General features: G+C 35.1%; 1 protein-coding gene across 1 annotated transcript in view; it reads left to right on the top strand.

The window, feature by feature from the left end:
• The window catches only part of Sema1a (semaphorin 1a), a 212,924-nt gene that overhangs the window by 193,150 nt on the left and 2,095 nt on the right, over positions 1 to 17,679 (top strand). Inside the window, exons 15-16 of the mRNA XM_076197580.1 lie at positions 11,467 to 11,674; positions 17,496 to 17,679. The exon at positions 17,496 to 17,679 is cut by the window's right edge and continues 2,095 nt beyond it. Of these exons, the coding sequence (XP_076053695.1) occupies positions 11,467 to 11,674; positions 17,496 to 17,679 (392 nt within the window). The remainder of the gene's footprint in view (positions 1 to 11,466; positions 11,675 to 17,495) is intronic.

Consider the following 17,679-nt stretch of genomic DNA (forward strand, 5'->3'; position numbering starts at 1 on the left):
GGTAGTGGTTGTCAGGCCATCCCATATATCTCTAGAAGAAACCTTGGACTGATGTCTGCATAGTATTAGTGTGGGACTGTTTCCAAATCACCAGCTGAAAGTAGTAGGAGGGGGAACAGTCACCATTTGTCAGCCCTCCTTACAATTAAAGATAAAATTGATGGAGAGAGAGATCTTAGGCCCAGTCTAAAGACACAATTGCACCTCCAAATGGAAATGAAATTGACAGCCCTTAATGATGGGTGGCAGGGAATGACTCTCTGATATTCTTTCAAGACTACCTCATGCAGGTGCACATTATCTGGCCCTCTTTAGGTGATGATGGTCCAGCATAAATGCTCATGATAATGTTGGTCTAACTACCCATGTTGGTTTGGAAGGATGACGCAGTCTAATCTCATCTCTTTGCCACATAGTTTCTGGTGAGATACATCACTGATGCCATCTAATTCAATATATTCAGTGGTCGTATATATTTATAGGTTGCTTTATAGTCCACGTATTCACTGTGATGGTGACATTCCAGTTAGCAGTGGGTCATTAAGTGCATACAAACTGGTCTTTTTACTATATTTTATATAAAACCTTATCAATATGGGCTGACCCTAGAGAGACTTATCTCCTAATCAACATAGCTTTTGTAGTCATTAAGATACTCAAACCTACTCACCAACATCAATATGTCATCTCTCATGTAGGAAAAGAAAATCTAAGATCAGAAATTAAATTAAAGCTAGATATGATGAATGGTTATGGATAATAGATGTTTGTGCCAATGGCACTGTATGAAGCAAAAGCTTGGAATTTGAAGGATGCAGAAATGGACAGGCTAAACAAGTTTGAGATGAAGTGCTTAAGCAGTATGGTTAGGGGTAATGAGAAAAGATAGACTAAGAAATATGGAGATAAAGGAAAATTAGGGTGGAGGGCTGGCATATAGGATTGATTGAACATTGAAATGTATCTGGGCATGTAGAAAGATTTAGTAAATAATAAGCAAAAAAGTGTAGAAAGCAAAAACAGATGGAGGGAACTTGAGGGGAAAACCAAGAATGAGGTGGATGGACAAGGTGAAAGAGGCACTGGATGCAAGAGGAATGTCTGTTGAGCAAGAAAACTATGCAAAAGGTAGGTGTGAATGGAGAGTGGTTGAAAATGGATGAGGAAATGATGTGGTCCAATGTGATTTTACCTTTTCTGGTCAGTATATTCCTTGAGTGGATGAAAGAGGGGTCAACTTATGAAGTTTAAACCAGTTCCAGCTTTTGGCCCTATTGTGGAAGTATTGTGTCTTGTTGTATTGCCTCTGACCTGAGCAGTATGGTGGAAGACAGGGATGACCTTTCATCCACAAGGTGCTAAGATGGGACGGACAATGAACAGGTTTTTGGATGGGTGTAGAGTGGGTGTATGTTTTGACTCAGTCACCTCTTCATAAGGGGGAAAATGCCTTTTGGTATGAATATGTATGTATATGTATGATAAAAAAGTAGGAAAGCCACAGGTGCAGCTCTTTTTCTGTTTATTATAATTAAATATAATTAAGTATAATTAGGTAAATACAAGTATTATCCTCATATATTTATTCTGACTTATGTCAGATGGCTTATTTAGATGAGTGAAAAACCCCAACTCTCCCAAAGGTTAACACATATCTCAATTGACACTGCCATAAATGTTGTCATCCTTTAAATACATGAGGAGCAGCTGTATCTGGTATCTGTGTATGTTATTACATACATCAATTGAAATGTACTCTTCCAACTTTCATGTTTTTCTTTTCCACATTCATAAGATGTTGGCATTTTGACAACGTAATATTCAATTGGTTGTTCCCTTGAGTTTTGCTGACTGGAAATCCACAGCCCTGCAGCAGCTGACAATGGTCCTTAGACACCCCTCTTCACACACACACAGTCAGCAGAGAGACAGCGCCAATTGGACTCTGAAAAAAAAAAAAAAAAAAAAAAATCATCTTCGTGGATTCAATGACGAGGGAATACCTGTGTTGTATTAGTAGGGAAGTGGAAAGCTCGTGGTGTAGTGGGAAGGTGAAAAAAAAGGAAAAGGGGAGGGATTACTGAGGAAAATGGAAGGAAATGAGGAAGGGGATGAATGGGCCCCGGAAGTCAGAAGGAATGTCAACAAGAGATGCGCAGACGACAGAGGTGAAATCGAAGAGAATAATAAAAAATGTAAAAATTAGAAATATAGATAAAAGCAGCACAATGGAAGGTGAAAATAATTATTTCCATTGATTTAATGAGGGAGGAGATGACAACCTCCCCCAATTAGCAAGTCTAGAGAAAAAACTAGCAAAAATGAATGAACAGTGGGAGGTTACGTTCAGTCAACTCACACTGATTACACAAAGAGTTGATCAATTGGAAGAACTAAAGAAGAAGAACCAAAACCTAAATAAAGAAATAGAAGAATTAAAAAGACAGGTAAAAGAAGTAAAGGACGAGAATGAAAAATTAAAGAAGAATAATAAAGAGAATAAAGAGTCCTTAGAAAAAGAGGTAATTGGTTGGAAAAAAAGTTCAGGAAAATAGCAAAATTGAATTTAGAGATACAGTGAAACAACAGATGAAGGAACACACTAAGGACACAGTTATTAAAGTGATGAGAGAGAAGGAGAATATAGTAAGAGACTTAGCAGATAAAAAGAAATGTATAATTATGTTAGGAATGGAAGAGAAACATAATCCAAATAGGACTACAAAAGTAAAAGAGGAGAAAGAAAGAGTGAACAGGGTACTAAGAATATTTCAAGAAGGTGAACAGGAAATAGGGAAAGAAATTGAAGAAATATATAGACTTGGGAAATACAATGTAGACAAGACCAGACCAATTAAGGTTAAATTCAGGTCACAAACGACAGCAGAGAATGTCTTATCAAAAACAGGAAAACTAGCAAAAAGTGATCAGTACAAACAGGTATGGATAAAAAGAGAGATGAATAAAGAGGAAAGAGAGGAAGAGAAAACAAAAAGAATCGAAGCTAAGGAAAAAAATGAGAACAGAACAGAGTCAGACAAAGAGAAATTCTATTGGAGAGTAGTGGATATGAAAGTGAGGAAATGGTTCATAGGAGAGAAAAAAGAAGGGAAACAGAAAACAGGATGGAGGTAGCAGAAAATTAAAAGTGTCCTTCACAAATATAGATGGATTAGTAACAGGCTTGAATGAACTGAATGATTACCTGATGGAAAAGGAACCTGACATAATGGGAATTGTGGAGACAAAATTGAAAGGTCCATTACCACCCAACAGTGTAGGACATGGTGTATATAATTATTGGATTAGAAACAGAGGAGTAAAACAAGGGGGTGGAGTTATGTTTCTGACTAAGAAGGATATAAATGTGAGGAATGTTACATATGGAAAGAATAGAGTGGAAATGATCATGATGGAAATAGAGGACAGGGACAAGAAGAGCATGAAGTTTGTAGTAAATTATGTGCCTCCTAAAACAGCTTCGTGGGAAGTGAGAGAACACAAGAATATGTCAAAAGACACAAAGATAAAACTAAATAAGATAATGGAGGATGGAGGAAGAATAATTATAATGGGTGACTTTAATTGTAAAGAAATCTGCTGGGAAGAAATGACAGTGAAGTGTGGAGATGACCTATGGGGAAATGTACTACTTGATACGATAATAGAACATACAATAACACAATGAATACAAGAGAATACTAGGTATAGAAATGTGGAAGAGCCATGGAAACTAAACCTAATAATCACATCAGACCCTGAAATAGTGGACAAGATTGAATATAAGACACCACTAAGTAAAAGTGACCACATATTAGTAGAACTGGAACTAAATGAAAAAAATACATGAAAAAAATGAACAATATAAAAAGGGAAGAATGATGTATGGACATTTTTTTTTTTTTTTTTATATAAAATGAGATTAAAAAAAAAAAAAAAGCTGACTGGGAAAGGATATACAAAGAGGCAACAACATTAGAAGAGAAATGGAAAATTTTGACAACAATTTATAAGGAAGGAGTGGAAAAGTATGTCCCAAGACAAAAGCAAGAAAAAGGATATGAAAAGTGTTGGTACAACAAAAGATGTAGAGAGTTAAAAGATAAAAGGGATAAAGCTTGGATAAAATGGAGGAAAGACGAAAAACCCGAAAAAAGGAAAATATATACTGATTATAGAAATGAATATATACAAGTGCACAGAGAAGAAAAGAGAAAACACAAAAAAGGATGTCATAGAAAAATGGAAAGATCAACCAAAACTATTCTATAGATTTGTAAACAACAAACTGAAAAACAAACAAGAATTAGTGAAACTATGACAAGGAGGAAATAGAAATGGCAGAAATTATGAACAGGCATTTTAAATTGGTGTTTACAAGGGAGAACATACAACTGAGAGATGACAAGTGGGAGGGGAAAGTCCCCTCTATGGAAGAAATAGAAGTAACAAAGAATGAAATAATGAATCACTTGAGTAATATCGATGTCAGATAATTGCATGGTCCAGATGAAATGGCAAACTGGATTTTGAGAGAATGCAGGGACAAACTAACAGACAAAATCCATAGTCTAAAGTAGTTCATTGAAGGAAGGAAAAGTTCCAGAAGATTGGAAAATAGCAAATATAGTACTAATTTATAAGGGGGGAAACAAAGAAGACCCTACAAACTATAGACTGGTCTCCCTTACAAGTACGGTAGCAAAAAGTTGTGAAAGAATGATCAAAATTAGATGTGTAAAGCATTTGGAAAAAAACTATGTATTAAATCCAAGGCAGTTTGGATTTAGACAAGGAAGATCATGTGTCACAAACCTGATGTGTTTCTATTCAAGACTAATAGATATAATACAGGAAAGAGATGGATGGGCTAATTGTGCCTTTTTAGACCTGAAAAAAGCTTTTGATAAGGTGCCACATAAGAAATTGCTAAAGAAATTAGAAACTGTAGGAGGAATACAGGGCAAACTACTTAAGTGAATGGAAGACTTCTTGCATTAAAGAAAAACGAGAATGGTGATAAGAGACAAACATTCCAATTGGGATGAGGTGATATGTGGAGTTCCACAAGGAACAGTACTGGCCCCAATAATGTTTGCTATATATATTAATGATATGGATGAAGGAATTGAAAGTTATATGAGCTTCTTCGCAGACAATACAAAAATATTGAAAAAAGTGAACACCGAAGAAAATTGTGAATCACTGCAAAACAATCTCAATAAAGTATGGGAATGGAGTAGGAAGTGGGAGATGGAATTCAACATTAAGAAGTGTAGTATAATGGAATTTAGAAGAAGCAAAAAAAGAATAGTGGTATATACATTGGGAGAGGAAGAAATTTAAAAAGCGGAAAAAAGAAGGACCTAGGAGTCATTATTATGAATAATGTCCCCTAAGAAACATATAAACAAAATTTTTGGAGAAACTTATAACTTGATAAGATCAATCAAAGTGGCATTTACATACCTGGACGAAGAAATGGTGAAGAAAATACTAATCACTTTGATAAGACCAAATTTGGAGTATGCAGCGACGACATGGTCACAAAGTACGAAAAATTGTATGACAAAACTTGAAAGAATATGAAGAGCAATTACAAAATTGGCACCAACACTCTCAGAACTATCTTATGAGGAGAGACTGGCAAAACTTGAGCTACAGACATTAGAGCAAAGAAAGAGAGAGGAGACTTGATAAGTATTTATAGAATCATGAAAGGCATGGAAATTATTGACAAAGAGGATCTAATAAAATGGGATAATAGAGATACAAGAAGACATGGAAAGAAAATCAAGAAAGACAATTATAGAAGAGATCTGAAAAAGAATAGCTTTTCCCACAGGATAATAGACATTTGGAACAGATTAGATGAGAATGTGGTGTGTGCAAAAATGATACACGAATTTAAAAACAGTCTAGATAAAACGAGATATGGAGATGGGACACCATGAGCATAGCTCCCCCTCCCATGAAATACAACTAGGTAAATGTAAATACACACACACACATGAAGAAATGGTAAAGAAAATACTAGTCACACTGATAAGGCCAAGATTTGAGTATACAGCAACACTATGGTCTCACAGTACTAAAAAGAATATAAAAAATTGAGAGAATCCAGAGAGCAACTACAAAGATGGCCCCAACACTATCAAAACTGTCATATGAAGAGAGATTGTCAAAACTAGAATTACTGACTCAGGAACAAAGAAGAGAAAGAGGTGACTTGTGGACTATCTTTAAAATTATGAAAGGTATAGAAGTCCTGGATAGAGAAGACTTACTAAATTGGGATAAGAGAAACACAAGAGGATATGGAAGGAAGCTCAAAAAAAGGACAATTATAGAAGAGACCTGAGAAAGAACAACTTTCCCCACAGAGTAGTGGATGTATGAAACACACTAGACAAAACAATAGTGTGTGCAAAAACAACACACAAATTTAAGGACAAATTAGACATGGTGAGACACAAAGACGGGACACCACGAGCATAGTTTCCCTTCCCGTAAGATACAACTAGGCAAATGCCACCACCATGAATCGCTCTGTGAAAAGTCATTACACTTATATCTGCAAAGTATAAGTATGGAACTGTTTATGTATTTTTTATCTAGTTGTATCTTACAGGAAGGGGAGCTATGCTTGTGGTGTCCTGTCTTTGTATTGCACAGTGTCTAATTTGCTCTTAAATTCGTGTATGGTTTTTGCATGCACTATTGTTTTATCCAGTTTGTTCCATATATCCACCACTATGTTGAAAACTGTTTTTCTTTTTCAGGTCTCTTCTATAACTATCCTTTTTGAGTTTCTTATTATGTCCCCTAGTATTTCTCTTATCTCAATTTAGTAAGTCCTCTCTATCAAGGAAATCCATGCCTTTCATGATTCTGTAAATGGTCAGGAGGTCACCTCTTTCTCTTCTTTGTTCCAAAGTCAATAATTTCAATTTAGCCCGTCCTCATATGACAGGTTTGAAAGTGTTGGTCCATTTTCATTGCTGCTCTCTGGATTTGTTAAATTTTCTTTATATTCTTTTTGGTATTGGGTGACCATAGTGTCACAGCATACATTAGTCTAGGCCTTATTAGTGTGACTAGTATTTTTTTTAGTCATTTCTTCATCTAAATAGGTAAAAGTCACCTTTATTGATCTTAGCAAGTTGTAAGATTCTCCGACAATTATGTTGATCTGTTTATCAGGGGACATGTTATTTGAGATAATTACTCCCAGGTCTTTTTCAGATCCCACTTTTTTTATTTCCTTTGTTCCAATTGTATATTGTCCTGATATTCTTGTTTTACTTTTTTCAAACTTCATTATGCTACGTTTCTTTATATTGAAGTCTACTTCCCACTTTTGGCTCCATTTCTAAACTTTGTTTAGGTCTCTCTGAAGTGATTCACAATCCATTTCAATATTCACTTTCCTCAGCAATTTAGCATCGTCTGCAAAGAAGCTCATGTAACACTCCACATCTTCATCCCTGTCATTCACATAAATAGTGAACATTATTGGAGCCAATACTGGTCCCTGTGGAAGAACTCCACTAATTACCTCCTCCCAAGCTGAACTCTTTTCTCTGAGCACTACTCTCATTTTTCTCATGCAAGAAATCCTCCATCCAGTTTAGTAATTTACCTTGTATCCCTCCTATGTTTTCCAGTTTTTTCAATAATTTTTTGTGTGGTACTTTGTTGAAGGCTTTTTGTAAGTCTAGGAAAGCACAATCAGCCCATCCATCCCTTTCTTGTATTATATCTATTAGTCTTGAGCTGAAACAGATTAAGTTTGTGACACATGATCTTCCCTATTTGAATCCAAATTGTCTTGGGTTTATTATATTTTCTTTCAGGTGTTTTATCCATCTATTCTTGATAGTTTTTTCACAGATTTTGGCTACAGTGCTTGTAAGGGAGACTGGTCTATAATTTGTTTGTTCTTCCTTGTTTCCTCCTTTATATATTGGTACAATGTTGGCATTTTTCTAGTCCTTTGGTAATTTTCCTTCTTTGAGTAAGCAACTTATTATGTTATATATTTTGTCCATTAATTCTTTACATTCTATTAGTATCCAATTTGCAATTCCGTCTGGGCTGTGTGATTTCCTGACATCGAGGTTCATTAGTTAATCCATTATTTCTTTTTGTGTTATTGTTATTTCTCTCATTGGGGGTGATCACACTTCCATTCCTTCATCCCAATGATGTACTTTTTCTCCAGTGAAAACTGACTTGAAGTGGTTGTTCATGACTTCAGCCATTTCTAAGTCTTCTTTATATTCTATATTTCTGTAATGTAGTTTCACCATTTCCTGTTTATTTTTAAGTTTACCATTCACATATAGAATAGTTTGGGTTGATCTTTACATTTTTCTATGATGTCTTTTTTGTAGTTTCTCTTTTCCTCCCTGCACACTTTTATGTATTCATTTCTATGGTTGATATGTATTTGCCACTTTACAGGTATTTTTTACCTTTTTTTCCATCTTTTCAAAGCTTTATCTCTTCTATCTTTTGCCTTACTGCATTTTCTGTTGAATCAGCACTTAATGTACACCTTTTCCTGTTTCTGTCTTGGTATGCATTTATTCACTCCTTCATTATAAATTTCCATCAAAATCATCCATTTTTCTTCCATTTGTGTCTCTTCTTTGAAAAAGTTTCCCCAATTTGCATTTTGAAAGAATTTCTTAAGTTCCCCAAAGTCCATTTTATTGTACACCAGTCTTCCTTTTCCATATTTCTCAATTTTCTTTATTTCCTCCTTTAGTTCAAACTCTATTAGTATGTTGTCACTCTTTCCAAATGGTGTCTTGTATTCAATTTTATCAACAATTTCAGGTTCTGTTGTAAATATTAAATCTAGTGTCAACTGTTCATTACTTTTGTATCTGGTATTTTATTTTGCCCATTGTGTCATTGCATGTTCTATATTCATGTCAAGTACATTTCCTTATATATTTTCTCTGCCTTTCACTCTCATCCCTTCCCAACAGATTTCCTCACAGTTAAAATTTCCCATAAGTACCAGGTTACCTCCATCCTTCAGCATCTCACTTAATGCTTTTTGTGTTATCCTCGGCAATTTACATTTATTATTTCGAACTATGTGTTCTTGTCATTATTTGCACTTCATGTACATTGATTTATTGCCAAATAAAGTCTATCTATCTATCTATCTATCTCTAATGAGTACCTTGTATCTTCTAACATTTTTGAATGCTTGCCCTCTTTCCAAGAGCTCTTTTTTGGTGGCACATAAATCACCACAAACTTTCTACTTTTCATGTTGCTGTCTTCATCTTTTATCATGATCATTTCCACACCGTTTTTACCTTCTGTAACCTTCATCACATTTAAGTTTTTCTTGGCCAAAAACATGATTCCTTCTCCACAATTACCATTATGTCTGTTTTTTTTCTGACAGGTAATCATTTAGTTCATTCAATCCTGAGATTAATCTGTCTATATTAGTATAGGCCACTTTTTTTTTTTTTTTTTGTATTCATCCCATTTTCTGTTCCTTTTGTTTTGTATACCTTGGTGTACCATTTTCTCAGCCTCATATCTAAAACTCTCCAATAGAACTCCCTGCTTTCAGTCTCCATTCTTTTCACAATTTTTTTCTTTAGCTTCATCTCTTAGTGTCTTTTCTCTTTCTCTTTCCTCAACATTCATTTCTCTTTTTATCTATATATTGTTGTAATGTTCACTCTTTGCTAACTTTACTGATTTTGCCAGTATGTCTTGTGCTACCATTTGTGATCTTAGTTTTATCTTTAGTGGTCGATTTCTTGTATTAGAATATTGTCCGATTCTATATACTTCTATTTCCTTTTCTACCTCGTGGTCATCATCTTGTACTAAACTTAGAATTGTTTTTGCCATTTCTTTTTTTGCTTTTTCTCTCAAGTACCTAACAGACCATGTTTTTCTTTTAATCCATATGCTACAGTACACTTTTTTCTATCCACTGTATCTCTGACCCAATTTGTTTTTTCTTTGATTACTTGAATAATTGTGTACAGACACTCCTCAACTTACGTTTTAGTTACGTTCCGAATGGCCGAACGTAAGTTGAAAATGAACGTAAGTTGTTACTGTACTATACATCCGTAAATTCTATTACTGTATCTTACAAAACACCCCTAAATCATTAATTATACACATGACATTGTAAAATAATAACATTAATTTCAAATAAATTAAATTCAAGCAACATAAATTGAGATGGTGGAGGAAGAGGGGAGGAGGAGGAGGAGGAGGAGGCAAGGCACTTTCAGTCTGTCGTTTGTGCAATGTAAACAATGGACGCAGCATCATGCGTAAGTATCGTTTGAACTATGGAGAGCGCGCTAAACTAAAAATTTCACTCAAAATTTTTTTTTTTTACAATTTTTTTTTACAGTCAGTTCAAACGTAAAATCGAAAAAACGTAAAACGAATGAACGTAAGTAGAGGAGCGTCTGTACTTTACATTTTCCTGTATCTGTTGTATTATTTCTTTAAAAGCTATCTCATCATTTTCTCTGCTTTCATTCCATTTCTTAATCTGCAAATTTTCCTCACCTAAGTTTTCTTCAATTCTTTCAGACATTGCCAGTATTTGGTGATTTTTCTCTTTTTTTTTAATTCTCAATATTGGTAGTATAATTATTTTTCATCTTTTCATTTTCACATTTAATCTCAATTAGTTCTTTTTTTAATTCACTTAACTTGTTATTTATTTTGGAATTCTTCTTTAGTTCATGTACCTCTTTATTGACTTCAAAATAGTCTTTCCTTAAAATCACAATCTTTTTCCTTAATTCCTTGAATTCTTTCTCCCACAAGTTTCTATTAAAATTCATATCCCTTCCTGTGTCTATGATTTGACTCAAATTTCTTTTTTGTACTTACCAAAGCCAGAAAATAGGTCATCACCATACAGTCTACCAATCCCTCTTGGGGTTTCAAAGCCTCTATTTACATTTAGTTTCAGTATAGTGCCTTCAGAGGGCTCTGCGTTTATGTTAACATTCAAATCAAACTTGTCTCTGTTTTCTCCTGATCCGCCTTGGCTCCCCCCCCCCCACTCAATACAACCCAGGCCTCTTGCTTTCCTTGCACTGTTGAGAATTTTGACAGCTCAGTGGTTCATTTGTGTGTCACTAGCTGAAAGTAATAGAGGGAAGCACTCAGCTGTTGTCAGCTGTCCTTGTGTTTAAAAATGGAGGAAGTTTAAACATAATTGAAAAAGAGAGGTCTTAGGTCCAGTCTGAAGAACAAGTGTAAATTGCAGAAAATATGAGGAAAATCTGTGCCATAATACAGTTGAGTAAAAACAGTGTACTTAATAACTACACAGAAGATATCAACACTACAAACAGACATTCATACAGAAAAACAGAGTATAGTTTTATAAGTTTAACTATTATATGAAATATTCAGGAGATTTGATGTAATTAACTCTTTATTTTATAGATCACGAGTCACCCAGCAGCCAGAGTATTCCACTACAGTTTACTGCTGAGACATTAGCCATTGCTGTGGCCTCTGCAACAATTGGAGCACTCATATTAGGATTTATCACTGGATTCTTTTGTGGAAAAAAGTGCAATAAAGATGAAGATAACCAGCTGTATACTGCTACTGATTATGAATACTTTGATCAGAGACAAAATGCTAATAGGTAAGTATAAAGTAACAAAATCAAGTAAACACTATAAACCTCATTAGATTTATTGTTCCTTAAGTTTATCACAAGTGATATGAATGTAGGAAGTCATGAGAATTTATTTGAACTTTGTTCATTAGTACATACATATATACAGGCATATATACATATACCAAGGGCCTCTTCCCCCTTACAAAGGAGGTAGCTAAAGTCAAAGGCATAAATCCACTCCCACCCATTTAATCCCACATACTCCACTCCCATTCACTACCCCTCCCTACTTCTTGTATATACTGAGATACAACTAACACCAAAAACCCTTTCCTCCTTACTAGGGGTGTATGTGTGGCTTAATCAAGTACCATACACTCACCCTACACCTATCACAAATACATGCAAAAAAAATTTGCCTACAAATTTCAGTCTTATTTTGTCTGTCCAGTAAGAACAAAGAAAGAAAACCTTGAGACAGTGTGAAATAAAGCCTTAACAAGACATAGGACATCTACACTCAGAAACCAAAATCCTCTACACAGAGCAACATATGAGTAGAATGGCAGGTATACAGCTCATGTAAAAGACCTCAAAGTCAGTCATCCATCACATTACATCACACAAACACTGTCTGCAGGACACAAGAAACTAACTTCAGCAGCATACCACCCAAATTGCTATTACAACCATCGATCATGCATCACAAACTTAATGTGTTTCTATTCAAGGCTAATGTAATACAAGAAAGAGATGGATGGGCTGATTGTGCAATTCTAGACCTGAAAAAAGCTTTTGATAAGGTGCCACATAAGAAGTTGCTAAAGAAATTAGAAACTGCAGGAGGAATACAGAGCAAACTACTGAAGTGGATGGAAGACTTCTTGCATGAAAGAAAACTGAGAGTGCTGATAAGAGACAAACACTCTAATTGGGATGAAGTGATAAATGGTGTTCCACAAGGAACAGTTCTGGCCCCAATAATGTTTGCTATATATATTAATGATATAGATAAAGAAATTGAAAGTTATATGAGCTTTTTTGCAGATGATGCAAAATTGTTGAAAAAAGTGAACACTGAAGAAGATTGTGAGTCACTACAGAGTGATCTCAATAAAGTATGGGATTGGAGTAGGAATTGGGAGATGGAATTCAATATTAAGAAGTGTAGTATAATAGAATTTGGAAGAAGTAAAAAAAAGAATAGTGGGATCATATACATTGGGAGAAGAAGAAATTAAGAAAGTAGAAAATGAGAAGGACCTGGAAGTCATCATTATGAATAATATGTCCCCTGAGAAACATATAAACAAAATTTTTGGAGAAACTTATAATCTAATAACAATCAAAGTGGCATTTGCCTACTGGGACAAAGAAATGGTGAAGAAAATACTAATCACTTTGATAAGACCAAGATTGGAATATGCAGCGATGACGTGGTCACCAAGTACAAAAAAATGTATAACAAAGCTTGAAAGAATACAAAGAGCAATTGCAAAATTGGCACCAACACTCAGAACTATCATATGAAGAGAGACTAGCAAAACTTGAGCTATAGACATTAGAGCAAAGAAGAGAGAGAGGAGACTTGATAACTATTTATAGAATCATGAAAGGCATAGAAACTATTGATAGAGAGGATCTGATAAAATGGGATAGTAGAAATACAAGAGGACACGGAAAGAAAATCAAGAAAGACAGTTATAGAAGAGACCTGAAAAAGAATAGCTTGGAGCAAGTTAGATGAGAAAGTGGTGTGTGCAAAAACAATACACGAATTTAAAAAGTCTAGATAAAATGAGATATGAAGACGGGACACCATGAGCATAGCTCCCCTTCCCGTAAAATACAACTAGGTAAATACACAGATTCTAGAATAAATACTTCTCACTAGACCAACAAATCCAATACTTTACCAGGTATGTTCAAACATTAACTCAAAACGGAAATCACTTCCAGAACACTCAAGAGTGACATAAGCTGGCCGACAATTAGGTTTTCTTTCAGCACAGTAACAGAAACATGCCAAGGGAATACAGAAGATACAGAAATGGTGGAAGTCATGAGCAAACACTTCGTCTGTTTTCACTAGAGAAAAAATGCATCATCAGGATGAAGGGAGAGAAATGACCCCCCCCATGAGGAAAATAAGGGTAACACAGAAAGAAATAATGGATCAAAGAATGAACCTTGATGTCAGGAAATTGCATTGCGTGGATGGAATAACAAATTGAACAGACAAAATATATAACATAATAAGTTGCTCACTCAAAGAAGGAAAAATACCAGGAGACTGGAAAAATGCTGATATTGTACCAATTTATAAAGGAGGAAATAAGGAAGACCCAACAAATTACAAACCAGTTGGTAGCTAAAATTTGTGAAAAATTATAAGTAGATGGATAAAACATCTGGAGGAGGACAAGATCCTAAATTGAAGACAATTTGGATTTAGACAGGGAAGATCATGTACCACAAATTTGATCTGTTTTTACTCAAGACTACTAGACATAATACAAGAAAGGGATAGATGGGCGGATTGTGTGTTCCTAGATCTACAAAAAGATTTTGCTAAAGTTCCTCACAAAAAATTATTTAAGAAAACTGTAAACCATAGGAGGGATACAAGGAATACTACTGAAGAAAAATGAGAGTAGTGCTCAGAGATAAGAATTCTACTTGGGAGGAGGTAATTAGTGGAGTTCCACAAGGATCAGTGTTGGCTCCAATAATGTTTGCTATCTATGTGAATGACATGGACGAAGGTGAGGAATGTTATATGAACTTCTTTGCAGATGATGCAAAATTGTTAAAGAAAGTGAGTACAGAAACAGACTGTGACTCACTACAGAGAGATCTGAACAATATCTGGGAATGGAGTCAGAAGTGGGAAGTGGACTTCAACATAAATGTAGCATAATGGAATTTGGAAAAAGTAAAAAAAGAATATCAGGATAATATAAAATTGGCGAAAAAGAAGTAATGAAAGTGGAAGCTGAAAAAGACCTGGGAATGATCATCACAAAAGATATGTCCCCTGACAAACATATTGTTTTTCATATGCATGCAACTGAAATGTTGGGGGCGATGTTTGAATCTTTATTGTGACATAAGCGTACAGGAGTAAGAGCATTGGATGCTCTCTGTATGGGAGACAGGCATAGACTGATGTGGGGGCAACATTGTTCTCCTTACGCAGAAGGAAGACGATGCCACACCTTAGTACACATGTATCAATGAAGGCCTTGTGCCCATGACAAAGAGTCCTTGTATTGGAAAGCATCTGGTAGTAGGGGGCACATTACAACACTATTGTGCAACCCTACAGTGCCCTCCTCATGTCGAATGTCAGGGCACCTTATAGTACTATGCCACACATATAAACAAAATTGTTGGCAAAACCTGTAACTTGCTGAAATAAATAAAAGTGGCTTTTACTCACTTGGATGAAAAAATAGTAAGGAAAATATTAGTCACACTGATACATAAAGAAAATTGAGAGAATCCAGAAAGCAACTTTGAAGATGGCCCCAGGACCATCAAAAATGTCATATGAAGAAAAATTGTCAAAACTAGAATTACCAACTCTGAAACAAAGAAGAGAGAGAGGTGACTTGTAGACCATCTACAGTTTTATGAAAGGTGTAGAAGTTCTTGATAGAGATGACTTACTAAATTGGGATAAGAGAATCACAAGAGAACATAGAAAGAAACTCAAAGGATAGTTATAGAAGAGACATGAAAAAAGCAGCTTTCCCCACAGAGTGGTAGATGTATGGAACATACTAGATGAAACAATAGTGTGTGCAAAAACAAAACAGGAATTTAAGAGCTAATTAGATATAGTGAGATAGAGAGACAAGATACCATGGGCATAGCTCCCCTTCCCTGTAAGATACAACTAGGTAAATACAACTAGGTTAATACAGAATTAAACACACCAGACAGAAATAATGAAACTGCATCAATGGAATGATGAATCTATAGAAGATGTAGAAATGGCTGAAATTATGAACAAACATTTTAAATCTGTATTTGCAATTGAAAATAAACAAAATTGGGACGAAGGACAGAAAGATCCCCCCAAAATGAAAGAAATAACTGTGGCACACAAGGAAATAAGTGACCAAATAATAAACCTTGATGTCAGAAAATCACACAGTCCGGATGGAATTGCAAATTGGATATTAAAAGAATGTATAGATGAACTAACAGACAAAATATATAAGATAATTGATTACTCACTCAAAGAAGGAAAGGTACAACAAGATTGGAAAAATGCAAATATTGTACTAGTATATAAAGGGGGGACAAGGAAAATCCACCTAACTATAGACTGGTCTCACAAGCACAATAGCAAATATATGTGAAAAAGTTATCAAAAGTAGATGGATTAAACATCTGGAACATCTGGAAGAAAATAATATACTGAATCCAAAACAATTTGGCTTTAGACATGAAAGATCATGTACCACTAACTTGATTTGCTTTTACTTGAGGCTAATAGAAATAATGCAAGAAAGGAACAGATGGGCTGATTGTCCTTTCCTAGATTTATAAAAAGCATTTGATAAAGTACCACACAAAACAGTACTAAGAAAAATCAAAATAATAGGTGGTGTACAAGGAAAATTATTGAAATGAATGGAAGATTTCTTGAATGGGAGGAAAATGAGGGTGGTACTTGGAGACAAATACTTGACCTGGGAAGAAATGGTAAGTGGAGTCCCACAAGATACTGTATTGGCTCTGATAATGTTTGCCATGGATGACATGGATGAAGGTGTGGAATGTTATATGAACTTCTTTGCAGATGATGCAAAACTACTAAAGAAAGTACAAAGGAAGACTATGAATCACTACAGAAAGACCTGGATATAGTTTGGGAATGGAGTCAAAATGGGAAGTGAACTTCAACATCAAGAAATATATTATAATGGAGTTTGGAAAAAGTAAAAATAGAATATCAGGGCAATATGAAATTGATACAAAGGAAGTAAAAAAAAGTTAGCCAAGAAGGGGACATATGAGTAATTATCACCAAAGACATGTCACCAGACAAGCATATCAACAAAATAATTGGAGAAACCTTCAATTTACTAAGATCAGTGAAAGTGACCTTTGACTACTTGGATGAGGAAATGGTAAAGAAAATACTAGTCACACTAATAAGACCAAGATTGGAGTACACTGCGACACTATGGACACCCAGTACAAAAAAGAATATAAAGAGATTAGAAAGAATCCAAAGAAGAACAAGAAAGATGGCACCAACACTCTCAAAATTGACATATGAACAAAGATTGTCCAAACTGGAACTACCAACCCTGGAACAAAGAAGAGAAAGAGATGTACTGGCTATTTAAAGAATTATGAAAGGGATGGGATAAAAAAAACAAGAGGACATTAAAAGAAACTAAAAAAAAGGATAGTTATAGAAGAAATCTGAAAAAGAATAGTTTCCCACACAGAGTGGTAGTGAATATCTGGAATAAATTGGATAAGGTAACAGTGTGTTAAAAAACTACTATACAAGAATTTATGAACAAACTAGATGCTGAAAGATACAAAGATCAGTCACTACAAGCATAGCTCTTTTCCCAAATAATACAAGTAGGTAAATACAACTAGGTAAATACTAGGTAAATACCCAGCACTCACCCTAGGCAACTTCACAAAATCTTTTCATGCTAGACTAACCTAGTGGCTTTGTTTGGGTTCATTGGGGTTGTAGATCTCCAGCAAGAGAGAACCAGGGCAGTGGGTTGATTAATTGATCCAGTAAAAATTCTTTATGAAATCTTGGTGTTCAGAAATAGTTATGTCTGTGTTTTTATATTTACAGCCGTTTAACAGGAGAGCTACAGGAAGAAGTGACATATGCTGAACCTGTACTGGTGCCTCAGGCCCTCAATAAGCCTGTCAACCTTGTCCTCAACATGTCACCTAAGGCTACCCTTAAGACACCAAGTTCTAACACTCCTGGTGGTCCTATTGGGCTTGGGTCACAGATGGGTCCATCACTAGGA

Source organism: Oratosquilla oratoria, chromosome 14, assembly GCF_046742065.1.
Source record: "Oratosquilla oratoria isolate Oo_2021 chromosome 14, ASM4674206v1, whole genome shotgun sequence".
Lineage (NCBI taxonomy): Eukaryota > Metazoa > Arthropoda > Malacostraca > Stomatopoda > Squillidae > Oratosquilla > Oratosquilla oratoria.